The following is a 13889-nucleotide window of genomic DNA, read 5'->3' as shown; positions in this document are numbered from 1 at the left end:
ACTCATAAGGAGACACAGTGGGGAACTGAACTCCCAGCCTATTGGATTATGGTCTAGAGCAACACGTCGTCAATAGACAACACGTCACTGTGTCCAGCAAACTGCGGCCATCAGTTTAGCAAGGCAATATTCATCCCATGACTCAAAACACCATTAGTATTGCATAACCCAAAAGAAAGAGGTCCTATCCATCCAGAAGCTTTTCATCTGTACCTATGTCTTCCTTGAAGACTCTGTAAGATTTTCCATGTGGATTCTTAAAGAGATACATATAACTCACAGGGCCAAAATTATGTGTGACACTGAACAAGAAACAGCCAGCAAGGAAAACAACCTTGGGTCAAGTTCCCCCAGCTCCCCCTGTAACATGGATGTAGGTCAACTTACAGAAGTTTAAGGGCAATGCCCGCTCACCCATGAAATTTGGAGGGCAACACCCATCCACATGCCCACCTATTAAACATTTTTAAAAGGCTTTAAAATATAACTTAAAAGGCCATCCCATATCCCCTAGTGGACAAATCAAGTTTTAAAAAACACAGTCTGAGGGTTCAGGGGTGCTATGGGGTCCCAAAACACAGCAATATGCTCTCTAAAGAGTATGAAGATTTCTGTGCCAATTTGCCAAAAAAGATTGGGGAGAATGTGGGGGACTGAGAATGCCAGGGTACTAGGTATGGACCTGGGTTCCCCCAGCGTGCATGTGGCCTATGGATGCATTCTGGCCACCCTGGCTATAATGGAGTCAATATATGTATTATGAGACCACCTATCATTTTGCCCCTTTGCTTTGCTACCATTGGAGACAAGGAAGGAAACTCCATAAAGTGATGATGCCAGAACACATTTCCACAGCTAAATGGTTACAGAAAGAGGGGATGTTGACTAGATGGTTAACCAAGGGCAACAATCCCGTTCATCTTTGGCATCTCACATAGTTACCCTCCTCAACACAAATAATAATAATGTGGCCAGGACCGCTAGGTGGAAATGACTTTCTTGCAGAACTTTGAAAGAAGGTTGCAGTGAATTTTTGGTACACCTTGGATTTCATAAAACAACCGCAGGGGGAAAAACGTGAACTGTAGCTTTGGCTTGAACCGTTTGCCTTCGTAAAGATGGGCGGATTTTTCAAAGTACCCTCAGAAGCCAACGTACCTTTGAGCGGTGGTCATGATGGCATCCACAACCTCAATGATTCTGTGCAAGGCTGAGTCAGTACCAATGGTCATGTCAGTACCACAGAAATCATTGTCAATGGAGCCAACCATGCCCACAATGTTGAGGTAAGCATACTTATTCTTAGCCTCTTCTTCTATCTCACCTACCAAGGAAAGAAGACAAAATTATACCTGTAAGTATCTGGAAAACAGGCCCTTCCCTCAATGTAAGAGTAAAAGCAACACATTTTTTTAAAATTACAGCATAGCTGAGTTTTCTAACAGCTTTTATAGATGCAGAAGCTAAGTTATTACTGTTACATGCAGCACTGATGTTACCTGTCTGTCATGGGTTTGGAGGGAAAGTTCCATCCTATGGGGAGTGGAAGGCGGGACATCAGGAGGAGGGGCTGTACTGTATAAATATGTGATGCCTGTGTGGTGAAGTTTACACACTAAGAGAGACTGAGAGACACTGGGGTGTGACGAAGCAGCAGCTGGGAAGAAGAAGCTGTTGTGGAAGTCTGTGTGTCAGACAGGGTACTACTGTGTGTCAGAGTACCAACCTGATAGGTTCAGGTGTCTGTTGGTTAGCCAGAACTGATAGGTTCAGGGTCTGTGCTTTAAGTTAAGGTTCTGGGTGAACCAAACTGTGTGTATGTATGAGTGAAACTAAGCCACGTTACTAAATTTTATTCACCTGATTGTTTATATTTCCCTGTGTGTATTTAAATAAACCTTATTCTTTTTATTGTTTGAAAATCCATCCCTGGTCTGTGTGACTTATTATAGGGAATGGTTGGTGGCAGCTTAGTGTAAACTGTGTGACATATCCCGGTAGGTCTGGGTTTGTCACATTGATTGGTGTCCAGCGTGTGGGATACGACTGGTCCAGTTGTCCAGTGGTCCAGCAAAGCCTTGGCAAGTGTGCCCAGAGCAAGGGGAGTCTAGTCAGGGACAGTCTGAGGCGCGTAGGTAATCTTCTAGGTGTACCTCACGGGGAGGTGCGCTAGTAGAAGAACGTGCCAACTGGGGAGACTTAGATTAAGGTGCTCTGAGGCAGCCTAGTTTTGGCGGGAAAAAGCTGAGGCAAAACTGCGTAGCAACAGCGAGCTAGCTTGCCAGCTGAGAGGCCCAGCAGAGGGGGGTAGGCTCTGACTCGATACTGTTACAAGTTTAGTGCTGAAGAACAGCAGCAATCTCTATAGGAAAGCTGGTTCTGAGGCAAGAGGAAAAAAGTGGTCGTTTTATTTTGAGGCTTGACTTTTTAAAGCAGCCTGTTCTGAGGGGGGATTATGCCCTTGACTCGAAGCAAAGTAGCAGACATGAGTGAAGTGAAAGACCCCCAGATTGACCAAGGTTCTGAGGAGGAATTTGGCTCAGTGCAAGGTGACAGCACAGGAGAGCAAGACCCAGAACTCAGAAAATTGCTCATAGCCCAACAGCATGAACTGAGGATGAGGCAATTTGAAGTGGAGGAAAGGGAAAGGGAAAGAGAAGAAAGGGAAAGAGAGAAACAGCGGCAATTTGAGTTAGAGAGAGAGAGAGAGAGAATGGAGAGAGAAGAAAGATTGGAGAGAGAGAGAATGGAAATGGAGAGGGAGAGAGAGAAAATTGCTCTGGAAAAAGAAAGAATGGCGTTTGAATTAAGAAAACTGGAAATGATGAACCGGAACAATAATAACAATAGGGATTCTGAGGGAGGCCAACTGTCTAAGGCTGACCTGAAGAAATTCCCTGTGTACCACAAGGGAGATTGTCCTGAGGTGTTCTTTTCCTTAGTGGAAAGAGCGTTTGTGGACTTCTCAGTGAGGGAAACTGAGAAGATGACCATCATGCGATCTTTAATCAGTGGTAGCCTGGCTGAAGTTTATTCAGAGATGCCACAGGAACTGATGAAAGATTTTGCAGAGTTTAAAAAACTGGTGTTTGCCAGACATGGGATAAATGCAGAGCAGCTGAGACAAAGATTCAGGTCCCTCACCAAGAAACCAGAACAGACTTTTACCCAGGTGGGGGCCCAATTGGTGAGGCTGCTTGAGAAATGGCTATCGCAGGAGGGGACAGAGACCTATGAGCAGCTTAAAGATTTGATAGCACTGGAACAGTTCTATTCAGTCCTGCATGGGGAATTGAAATTCCAGGTGAGGGAAAGGAAACCGAAATCTGTGGCAGCAGCCGCAGAGATCGCAGATTTTATTTCCCAAATAAGAAAGCCCTTGGGTGAGGGGAAATCTGTAGGTAAACCCAAAGAAACCTACAGCAAGTACTCTCAGGGACCAGGGAAAAGCCAGCAAGGGGGAGGGGCCCATGGTGAAGGGAAGCCCTCAGACATGAAACTAAGACCTCAGATTTTGGAGGGAAAACCAAAACAAGATGAGAGAGAATCAAAATACACCAGAAAGTGTTATTTCTGTCAGGGAAAGGGTCATCTAATCTCAGAGTGTGAGAAATTAAAGCAGCTAAAAGGAATGGTGCCTCAGAATTCTAGTGGGACCAAGCCAAAAGCTGTGTTCTGTGTCCAGAAAGAGCAAAGCTCAGTGTCACTGAGGGAGCCGGTTGCCATGGCTACTCAGTCTGGAACAGCTACCTCTGCTGATCAGGCTGAGGAAAATGGTCCTCTTATAGAGGTAAAGCGCTGCTTGCTGATAAAAACAGATTCTCAGTTGTTTGAGACAGCCGGGGTGGACGTAGGAATACTTGACCGTCAGTATAGGGGGCTGCGGGACACTTGTTCCCAGGTAACCCTGTGCCATCCAGATATTATTCCTCGGGAGTTTATAATCCCAAATGAGAGCATGAAGGTGGCAGGGATTGAGGGGCAGGTAATCTCTCTGCCAGTAGCAGAGGTACCTGTCAACTTTCAAGGCTGGAGGGGAGTTTGGAGGCTAGCGATTTCATCGACTCTGCCAGCAGCCGTGCTCGTGGGAAATGACCTGGCTGAACATGTGAAACGGGTGCTAGTGATTACACGCTCACAAGCCACCACAGGGACAGTTCAGGGGGGTAATGATGAGCCAGAGACGGAAGCAGAGGGGAGTTCAGAAGCTGTGGTGGAAACCTTAACCACAGACAGCAGATTTGGACAGGAGCAAAAGGCAGACGCCACTCTCCAAAAGTGTTTTGAACAGGTGACTGACGCCCAACTAACACCTGAAACCCCAGTGAGATTTCTGGAGAAAAAGGGGATTTTATATAGAGAGACCCTGAGGAATACCTCAAAAGGGGGAGATGGGATCAGAAGTCAGCTGGTGGTACCTGAAAAGTATCGCCCCATGATCTTACAAAGGGGGCACTCTGACATGTTTGCTGCACACTTAGGGGTGAAAGAGCCCCTTGATTTGATCAAACAAAAGTGGGAGCAGATCACCCAGGATGACCCACAAGACGTTGTGACTTATATAAACACCTTGATGAATGACCTAAGGAGAAATCTAGAGCTGGCAGCAGAAAACCTGCAAGCTCAGAAGGTCAGACAGAAAACATGGTATGACCACAAAGCTAGAGAGAGGCACTTTGACCCAGGGGAGGAAGTGCTTTGGCTTAGGCCCTGCAGAGAGAATAAACTGCAGCTCAAATGGGCAGGACCATATAGGGTCATTTCCAAGATGTCAGACCTGAACTACCTAATAGAGCAGGAGGAGAACCAAGCAAGGAGGGTGGTTCATGTGAATGCCCTAAAACCCTACTACAGAGGGGAACAGAGGGTTTTATTCGCGATAAAAGCAGCTGAGAGTGAGGAAGCGGAATTACCCTTCTGGGAGGGTAGAGGGGAAGTAAAATACAACCCAGAGGAGGTAAAGATCAGTCCTGCACTCACCCAAGACCAGCAGCAAGAACTAAAAATGCTGCTTAGGAAATATCAACAGGTGTTTTCCAACAAGCCGGGGATAGTGAAGGGAGTGATGCATCGGATCCACACAGGGGATGCACCCCCGCAGGCAGTATCCCCATACCGAGTAACGGGACCCTATAGGGACAAGGTGCGGAAGGAGCTGGACGAAATGCTGAGGGAGAACATAATCGTCCCCTCTTCTAGTCCTTGGTCCTCTCCGATCGTCCTTGTAGACAAGCCTGATGGGAGCATTAGGTTTTGTGTCGATTACAGGAAATTAAACCGTGTAACCACTCCTGATGCCTACCCAATGCCCAGGCTAGACAACCTGATTGAAACCATAGGGGGTTGTCGGTTCATCTCATCATTGGACCTGGTAAAGGGATATTGGCAATTAAGAATTGATCCCAGGGATCAAGAAAAGACTGCCTTTTGCAGCCCTTTTGGTCTCTATGAGTTTCGAGTCCTGAGCTTTGGTCTCAGAAATGCACCAGCCACATTCCAAAGGCTGATGGACCAGACCTTGGCAGGGCTCAGTGACTTTACAGTGGCCTACATTGACGACATAGGGATCTTCAGTAATACCTGGGAAGATCACCTGATACACCTGGAGTTAGTGCTGCAGAGGTTAAGTGCAGCAGGGCTAACAGTAAAGGCCAGCAAGTGTCAGCTGGGTAGCCCAGAAATAAAATACTTGGGTCACATGGTAGGGGGAGGAGTGATAAAACCCCTGGAGGCCAAAATAGAAGCTGTTCGTGATTGGCCTAGACCCAACACCAAGAAAAAGGTCAAATCATTTCTTGGGTTGGTGGGCTACTACAGGAAGTTCATCCCGAGGTTTAGCGAGATTGCGGCTCCGCTGACCGATCTGACGAGGAAGAAGGCTGATGACCGCATCCCGTGGACCAGCGACTGTGAGGCGGCGTTCCAGAGGTTGAAGGAGGCGTTAATCAACTATCCTGTCCTGCGTGCTCCAGACTTCGACCGGGAGTTCATCATCTACACCGATGCGTCTAACAGCGGGGTAGGAGCAGTTCTGTGCCAGGAGGATGAGAATGGTGACCAGCATTCAGTGTCCTACCTGAGTAGGAAACTTCAAAAAGGTGAGAGACATTTGGCAACCGTGGAGAAGGAGTGTTTGGCCATAGTCTACTCGATCCAGAAGGCCAAGCCTTACATCTGGGGAAGACATTTTATTCTGTGTACTGACCATTCACCATTGCAATGGTTAAAGACAATGAAAACCCACAATAGCAAACTTATGAGGTGGGCTTTAAACCTACAGGACTATGACTTTGAAGTGAAGGTGGTCAGAGGGTCAGTGAACTGTGTTGCTGACGCCTTATCAAGAAGACCTGAAGATTGAAGACGGCGAAAAAACATGGACTATGTGTATATATGTTGACAAAAAGTAAATGTACCTGGTTTTTCTGAATTTGGTTTGTATGAATAAAGGTAAATTGATGTAATGTATATGATAAATGTTTAAATGCCTATTTGCTATGGTTAACTTAGAATGTAAGTTTAAGTAAGTATTATATGGTATTGAATGTATAACTGTTGTTGTGTATGTTACCCAGGTTGTTTTTTGGTGAAAAGCACCTTAGCTTTCCCCCTACAAAACAACTTATAAAGAGGGGAGGTGTTACATGCAGCACTGATGTTACCTGTCTGTCATGGGTTTGGAGGGAAAGTTCCATCCTATGGGGAGTGGAAGGCGGGACATCAGGAGGAGGGGCTGTACTGTATAAATATGTGATGCCTGTGTGGTGAAGTTTACACACTAAGAGAGACTGAGAGACACTGGGGTGTGACGAAGCAGCAGCTGGGAAGAAGAAGCTGTTGTGGAAGTCTGTGTGTCAGACAGGGTACTACTGTGTGTCAGAGTACCAACCTGATAGGTTCAGGTGTCTGTTGGTTAGCCAGAACTGATAGGTTCAGGGTCTGTGCTTTAAGTTAAGGTTCTGGGTGAACCAAACTGTGTGTATGTATGAGTGAAACTAAGCCACGTTACTAAATTTTATTCACCTGATTGTTTATATTTCCCTGTGTGTATTTAAATAAACCTTATTCTTTTTATTGTTTGAAAATCCATCCCTGGTCTGTGTGACTTATTATAGGGAATGGTTGGTGGCAGCTTAGTGTAAACTGTGTGACATATCCCGGTAGGTCTGGGTTTGTCACAATTACCTGGTCATCATACCCAGAAAGATTAAAACCTTGATGAAGTTTCTGAACAGCCTTAGCTGGTGCTTTGCAAGACTATGTTAATTTGTTCCGCGAAAAACGCTGTCTTGTGAAAACATCATCTTGCAAAACGTGGTTACCCATTGGAATGCATTTAAATCTGTTTAATGCGTACCAATGGAAAAAACATTGTCTTGCGAAAATCATCCATAGAAAACATCATTTTGTGGAACGCGATTCCCTATTGGAATGCACTGAAATCTATTTAATGTGTTCCAATGGGTAAATTCGTCGTCTTGCAAAAATCATCTATAGAAAACATCATCTTGCGAAGCGCAACAGTGATCGCAAAAACCAATCGTCAATCATCCTGCGAGGCAATCGTCTTGCGAGGCACCACTGTATCTGCTGGGAGGTGGCAGAAAGTGGGTTGAAACAACCCCGATATGCCATCCCGAATGCCCGCCTTTGCTTTTGGAGAATAACTCAGTAAAAACAAGGCACAACATACAATGGCTGCCATACAGACTTTTGCATATCACAGTCTGGATAACTGTTCTCCTTCACAGGAGACAGTGTGGCAACCTCACATGTCCACAACCATGCTATCTGCTGGGTAAAGAGGTTATAGACAAAACTATCATGTCAATGTGTTGCACTCATCTTCTGCCTGGACTTTCCACAGGCGTCTGGTTGACCTCTGTGGCAGCAGAATGCAGGACAAGATGGCCTTCTGGTGTCTCCAAGCAGGCCTCTTATATTATGGTCCTACAGTTCCACAGGATTTATTTACAAAGCAGAATTGAACAGTACATCTGGCTCAAAGATATCGGTCCTACAGACAGATGTTTTCAACCGACAAGTTGCACGATTAATCTGACAACAGCAACCACTTTGGATCTGAGCACCCACATTTCTGCAGCTCCCTTGTAAAAACTGGAATAATGTCAGGGTTTGTACAGCACTCCCTATTAGTTCTGTAAGCCCTTATTTGTTAAAACAGTAAACCACACTTTCCTCCAAACCAAGTTAGTCGCTTGTATTCGCAAGCAGAGGCGCTCCTGTCCTCTCCCTCCTGTTCTCTCTCCAACCACTACTATTTTGTAACCTAATACTTCAGAGCTATCGAAAATGGCCACAAAAATGGCACATCACTTTGGAAGCAAAAGTGTGTTCTAGGAAGCTGGCCACTTAGCCACAATCAGCTTCTGTGAAAGTGCATTAAACAGCACAGCAGCCATGTGTGTACCTGGTTCTGGACGACTGAACATCCATGGCATCATATTTGTTTTCAAGAAAACAAAAAGCAATGCTGGCAGCTTGCTAACCCTAGAACTGGTTCCATCAAGTTTGAACAGCAGGGGTTAAACAGGAGAAGGCGACTGAAATGTGGTACGGGGCGACTTACCATTCTTTGCCAGCTCCTCCAACAGTCCGCTCCACTCCGCGCGGAAGAGATTAGCGCCTGTCAAGCTCCCATCTCCACCAATCACACAAAGGTTAGTGATTCCACACTTAACCAAGTTGCAGGCTGCCTTCAAGCGACCCTCCCGGGTCCGAAAAGCTTTGCAGCGGGCGCTGCCGATCACGGTCCCTCCCTGCAAGACGAAAGAAAAGAAACGGGTTCCACCCGGATCAGGCAAAAGCTAAGTATACCAAGTTCTCCATTTACCTAACGAACAACCAGTCCCGCTGTGAGTCACCACACATTGGTAGCATGTGACTATAGATGCTGTCAGGAAAGCACAAAGGGTTGGTTACTGCCTGTAACTTCATGTTGTCCACTATCAACACTATTTGGATACAGTAAGAACCGATACATACATTTCTCATTGCCTAGCAAGTATAAAGCCAAGAATCCTTTCGCTAATATGCACATTTATCGGCTCCGCAAAAGATGCATTGATTAAAATCCTGTTCAAGTTGGCATAATGTCATTTCCAGCAGCGTGCCAGGCCTTATGCTCAGGCAAACCACCCCTGCACCATCAACTGCACATTTCACGCTGCAGTTGTGTGATTCACATTGAGACGGTTGCGCAACACGCCTGCAAAAGTGCTTCGCGGATATTCCTTCCGTCCTGCCGTTTTATTTTCCCCTACCACTTCCACAGCTTCACATTATGCATGTGCAGCCACCCAGCAGCACCGCAGCCATTGTTACGCAATCATTTCTCATGTTATTTTAGTGGCCAATTAAGCAGGTCATGGATTTAAAGACACCCGACACAATTATCAGAGAAAGGTTAACTCTGGTGACCCCAAAAGGGCAGAGGGACGAGGCTACCGGCCCTTTTCTGAAAGGGAAACCAAAGCTGACAAACGAGGAGAACGAGATATCAGTTGGGCTCTGCTCCATTGCCATAGCAACAGACATGGCTTCCTCTCCACCCAGGAAGCCTGACAAGGCAGGGAAGGGCAGGAGGCATCTCAAGCTTGTAGTCAGTTGCTCATAATGTACCAAAATTGTGGTCAATGAGGTCTCAGGCAGGAAGAAGAAAGAACTTGGGTGAGAGAGAACAACAAGGAATGCTTTAACTCTTTCACGTCTGAGGGCCATGTTAAGGCAACTGCAGCCCAGGAGGTGAAGGACGAGCCCTCCCTACCATGCATGGTCAGTGTTAAGTTTGACACACACTTAACCATGTCAGCAACAAGCAAGATTGCTACTAACAGGCAGTGGGGCTGTGAGGGGGGGGAGGAAGTTTGTTTCCCACCTCTAAAGGGCTTATCAACAAATGAGAAGATGATGTCCCACCAATATAAGATTATTCAGTGAGTGCAGGATTGTGAGACTTGGGCTGTGCAGAGTGAAAGTCAAATCTCTAGGGCACTGGAACAGTCTTTTCCCTTTCTCTCCCCTGCCCCCAAGTCTTCATGATTTTTGTGGGAATACAAGGGGACAGTCCCAAGCACGGCATCTTCAACGCCGGGATTCCAGGCGAGAAGATCACTTCTGACTACCAGCATATGATTGAAAAGACAGATGATTTTATACTTTAAAGGCTTTTCATTTTATTGACTTGGTTTATGCACAGGGCACAAGGTTCACTGTCATCTGGTTACTAATGGTGACGAGAAATTAAAGGCTGGCAATCAGTTACATTTAAACTTGCTTTATAGATAATGGGTGCGACAATAAATAGATTGCTACTGACAAATGAACAACATGAGGGGCAACGTCTCAATAAGTAACACATTCACTATTATATATGACACTGTAGGACTTTAACCAAGAGCGGAATTCACTGGTTGAGCTTCACCTTTCTACTGACTGATTTTCTCCAGAACTAGGTCTTCTCTTCCTCCACACCCTTGATATTGCTATTGTATATGCAAACATCATAAACTTGGAAGTCAGGAAGAATCAGTGTGTCAGCTGAAGCTTAGGAAAAAAGAGTCTAACTGGTTTTTTTTTCTCTCCATTGAGAAAAAGCTTCAATATGTTGAATATTTAACCACAGGTATTGTTCTTGACTGAAATTCTGTCACTGATCATCAGCAGCAAATGAAAGTTTTCTGAATGCTCCAGGCATGTCGGCATAAGAGAAAATTGTTGTATAATGATATTTGATGAAAATGTGCTAGGTGTTGATTATAGAGCAAAGTCCTCTTAAAAAATAAAGGAAAAAGAAATAGAGCAATTCCCAAATTCTGCCCTCAGAACTATCGCAACATACTAAGGCAGCAGGGTTCTTCCCTGTTCAAAGGCCTTCCTTGGCACTGTAACATCTATATGTGATACAAGTCAGAGCAGGCTGGGAATAATCAATGAAGGCAGAAGAAAGAAATGGAATTTGCTTCCAACAAAATCAAAGCTCACACCAATATGAAAGCAGTTAACAAGCAGCCAATGTAAAAACTGTACAGTAACTTTTACCAAGAGAGGGAAACCAGGGGAGTAAAAAGAAAGGATGCACAGCTCCTAAGCATCAGCAGCCACATTGTACATACAGTGGTGCCTCGCATTACGACGTTAATTTGTTCCAGCAAAATCGCTGTAGAACGAAAACGTCGTAATGCAAAAATAAAAAGCCCATTGAAACGCATTGAAACCCCTTCAGTGCATTCCAATGGGCTGGAAACTCACCGTCCAGCGAAGATCTTCCATAGGGCGGCCATTTTCGGTGTCTGTCTTGCGAGGACTCTGTCCCAGAAAACAGTGGGGAGCCATTTTATTTACCTGGCGGCCATTTTGAAACCACCGGTCAGCCGCAGGAAAATCATCGTTTTGCGAAGAATCAGTTCCCGAAGCAGGGGACCGATCATCGCAAAGCGAAAAACCCCTCTTGAGACCATCGTTTTGTGATCGCAAAAATATCGTTGTAATGCAGTTTTGTCGTAATGCAGGGCAATCGTAAAGCGAGGCACCACTGTAGATAAGATTTCATTTCTCTCCTTGAAGTGCAGATGGGGGTGGCGGGAAAGAGAATACTGTCCTAACATGGGCTGCAAAGCAATATGCACACCACAAATGCTGGAGAGCAATAGGAGACCAGAATCCTAAACCTGCATATATGGGATTTTCTCCAAAAGAAAAATGTGTAGAGCTTAAGTATAATGCTTGTTCAGTGCAAAACACACTGCTTAATCAACCTTTGAGGGATGCTTTAGAAACAACGAATGCATTAAACTTTGCACACAAATCATTCTTAATCCAGAACATACCACTTGGAGGATGCTCGAAACACTTTCCCATGTAACTTCCACAATATTTTCACCTCCATCAACCATGCCTTGGTAGCCCTGCAATGAGAGAAAACCCAGTTAGAAAGCCTAAGTGCAACAGCTAAAATAAACTTGTTGACAGGGACTGGACTCAAATGATCCATAGGGTCCTTTCCAGCTCTGCTGTTCTAAGATGATGATGATGATGATCTCACCAATTGCAAACCAGAAGCCCTGAAGAGTTATTTCTGGAACTCCCACTACATAAAAATTGTTATGCTATGAACTGGACTCATTGTGGCTCAGTGAGAATACACAGTGAACAAATATATTTGAGGAAGTGAACAGTGTTAAAGTAGTAAAAAATAACAATTGTGTGCCATCAAGTCAATTCTGATTGATGGCAACACTTTTACAGGGTTTTCCAGGCAAAGAGTACTCAGGTTTATAATTCCCTTTCTTCTGGGAGCACAAACTGTGCAGCTTGCCCAAGGCCACAAAGCGAAATAGTATAATATTTCAGGCAACTAACATTTTGGAGGAAGATTAGGAGGCTGGCAGAATGAATGAAATATCACTGCTAACCTGACCGCATTCTGAAACACACTGATAATGTGTGTATCTAAATAGACCCTGGAGATAACATTAATGTGGGTAATGGAATCTTTCGACTTTTATCTTTCCTGCAGCGCATAAAATAACAATAACAAGCTTCTGGCTCATCAAGGGTGATTAGAAAGGGATGGATGGCAATCACCATATGCCACTAGCCATTGTATACTTCAGCATGACACTGATAACATATACAGGCAATCACTCTCAAATAGCTCCTATGATACTGAACATTTGGTGTTCACACACTCAATCTTAAACCCACCCACCCCTCACAAAAAATTGTTAAGCCAAAAAAATAAAACTTCTGAATCCCAGAGGCTGACAAGCACTTTCAATGGTGGTTAGAGATGTCAAGCTAGCCCTGATATTATGTCACAAAACAATGTCAACATTTTGTCAAAATCTTTGCAGGTATCAAAGGCCTAGCTAGGAAACACAGGAATCGGATCTTACCAGGAGCAAATATGTTACTTAGGAAACACAAAACTATTCACCCATAAACATTTTTGCCTCTTTCAAACATATTCTTCACTTTTTGCACCACCACATGATAGAAGTACAAGTACTTTTGCACAGAATACCACAAGGGCCAAGAAAGATGGGGTGAGAATTGTGAATTTGAAAACTTTGTCTTCTACATAACTCGTTCCCTTAAGCTTGAAATATAGCCACATAGTACCTTGCACATGCAGAAGCTGGCAATGTTACTTCTTAATCCATGTGACTCTCAATAAAATGGCTCTCAATACATGGTGCCTATGATAGCTGAGAGAAAAATCTTCTGCAACTAAATGCTACTGCAATCACACTATATGTCAAGACTGTTTTTCTCCTGAGTTTCCTCTGTTTCTGGCTGCAGCATCATGGAGAAATCACTGCACCTTTTCACCAAGAGGAATGTAGTCTATAATGGGTGTACCAGTGAAACAGCAATGTCTACGTTGGCTTGGCCATGTTGTGAGAATGGCTGATGGTCGGATTCCAAAAGATCTCCTGTATGGAGAATTAGTGCAGGGAGATCGCCCCAGAGGGAGACCACAGCTGCGATACAAGGATATTTGCAAACGGGATCTGAAGGCCTTGGGAATGGGCCTCAACAGATGTGAAAACTTGACCTCTGAGCGTTCACCCTAGAGTGAGGCGGTTCATCACAGCCTCTCCCAATTTGAAGAGACACTTGTGCAGCAGGCCGAGGCAAAGAGGCAGTCACGAAAGCAGCCAAATCAGGGAACTGGACAGGGAACAGATTGTATTTGTCCTCAGTGTGGAAGAGATTGTCACTCTCGAATTGGCCTTCTCAGCCACACTAGACGCTGTTCCAAGTCCTCCATACAGAGCACATTACCATAGTCTCTTGGGACTGATGGATGCCTAATCCTAACTACTGTGCCTCTCCTCATGTAGAAGAGATGTTATCTGGAAAAG

At 44.9% G+C, this 13889-nt stretch overlaps 1 protein-coding gene across 4 annotated transcripts in view; it reads right to left on the bottom strand.

The window, feature by feature from the left end:
* Window positions 1-13889, bottom strand: part of PFKP (phosphofructokinase, platelet) — a 69465-nt gene that overhangs the window by 34682 nt on the left and 20894 nt on the right. For all 4 annotated transcript variants that reach the window (XR_013537744.1, XM_073002919.2, XM_073002920.2 and 1 more), the window contains exons 3-5: window positions 11850-11927; window positions 8591-8780; window positions 1159-1324 (exon numbers count right to left, since the gene is read on the bottom strand). Coding sequence is in view for 3 of the 4 variants with exons in the window: in XM_073002919.2 (XP_072859020.1) it covers window positions 1159-1324; window positions 8591-8780; window positions 11850-11927 (434 nt within the window). In the remaining variant the exon portion in view is untranslated. The remainder of the gene's footprint in view (window positions 1-1158; window positions 1325-8590; window positions 8781-11849; window positions 11928-13889) is intronic.

This window comes from Pogona vitticeps, chromosome 6 (genome assembly GCF_051106095.1).
Source record: "Pogona vitticeps strain Pit_001003342236 chromosome 6, PviZW2.1, whole genome shotgun sequence".
Lineage (NCBI taxonomy): Eukaryota > Metazoa > Chordata > Lepidosauria > Squamata > Agamidae > Pogona > Pogona vitticeps.
This window is presented reverse-complemented; position numbering and strand designations above follow the sequence as displayed.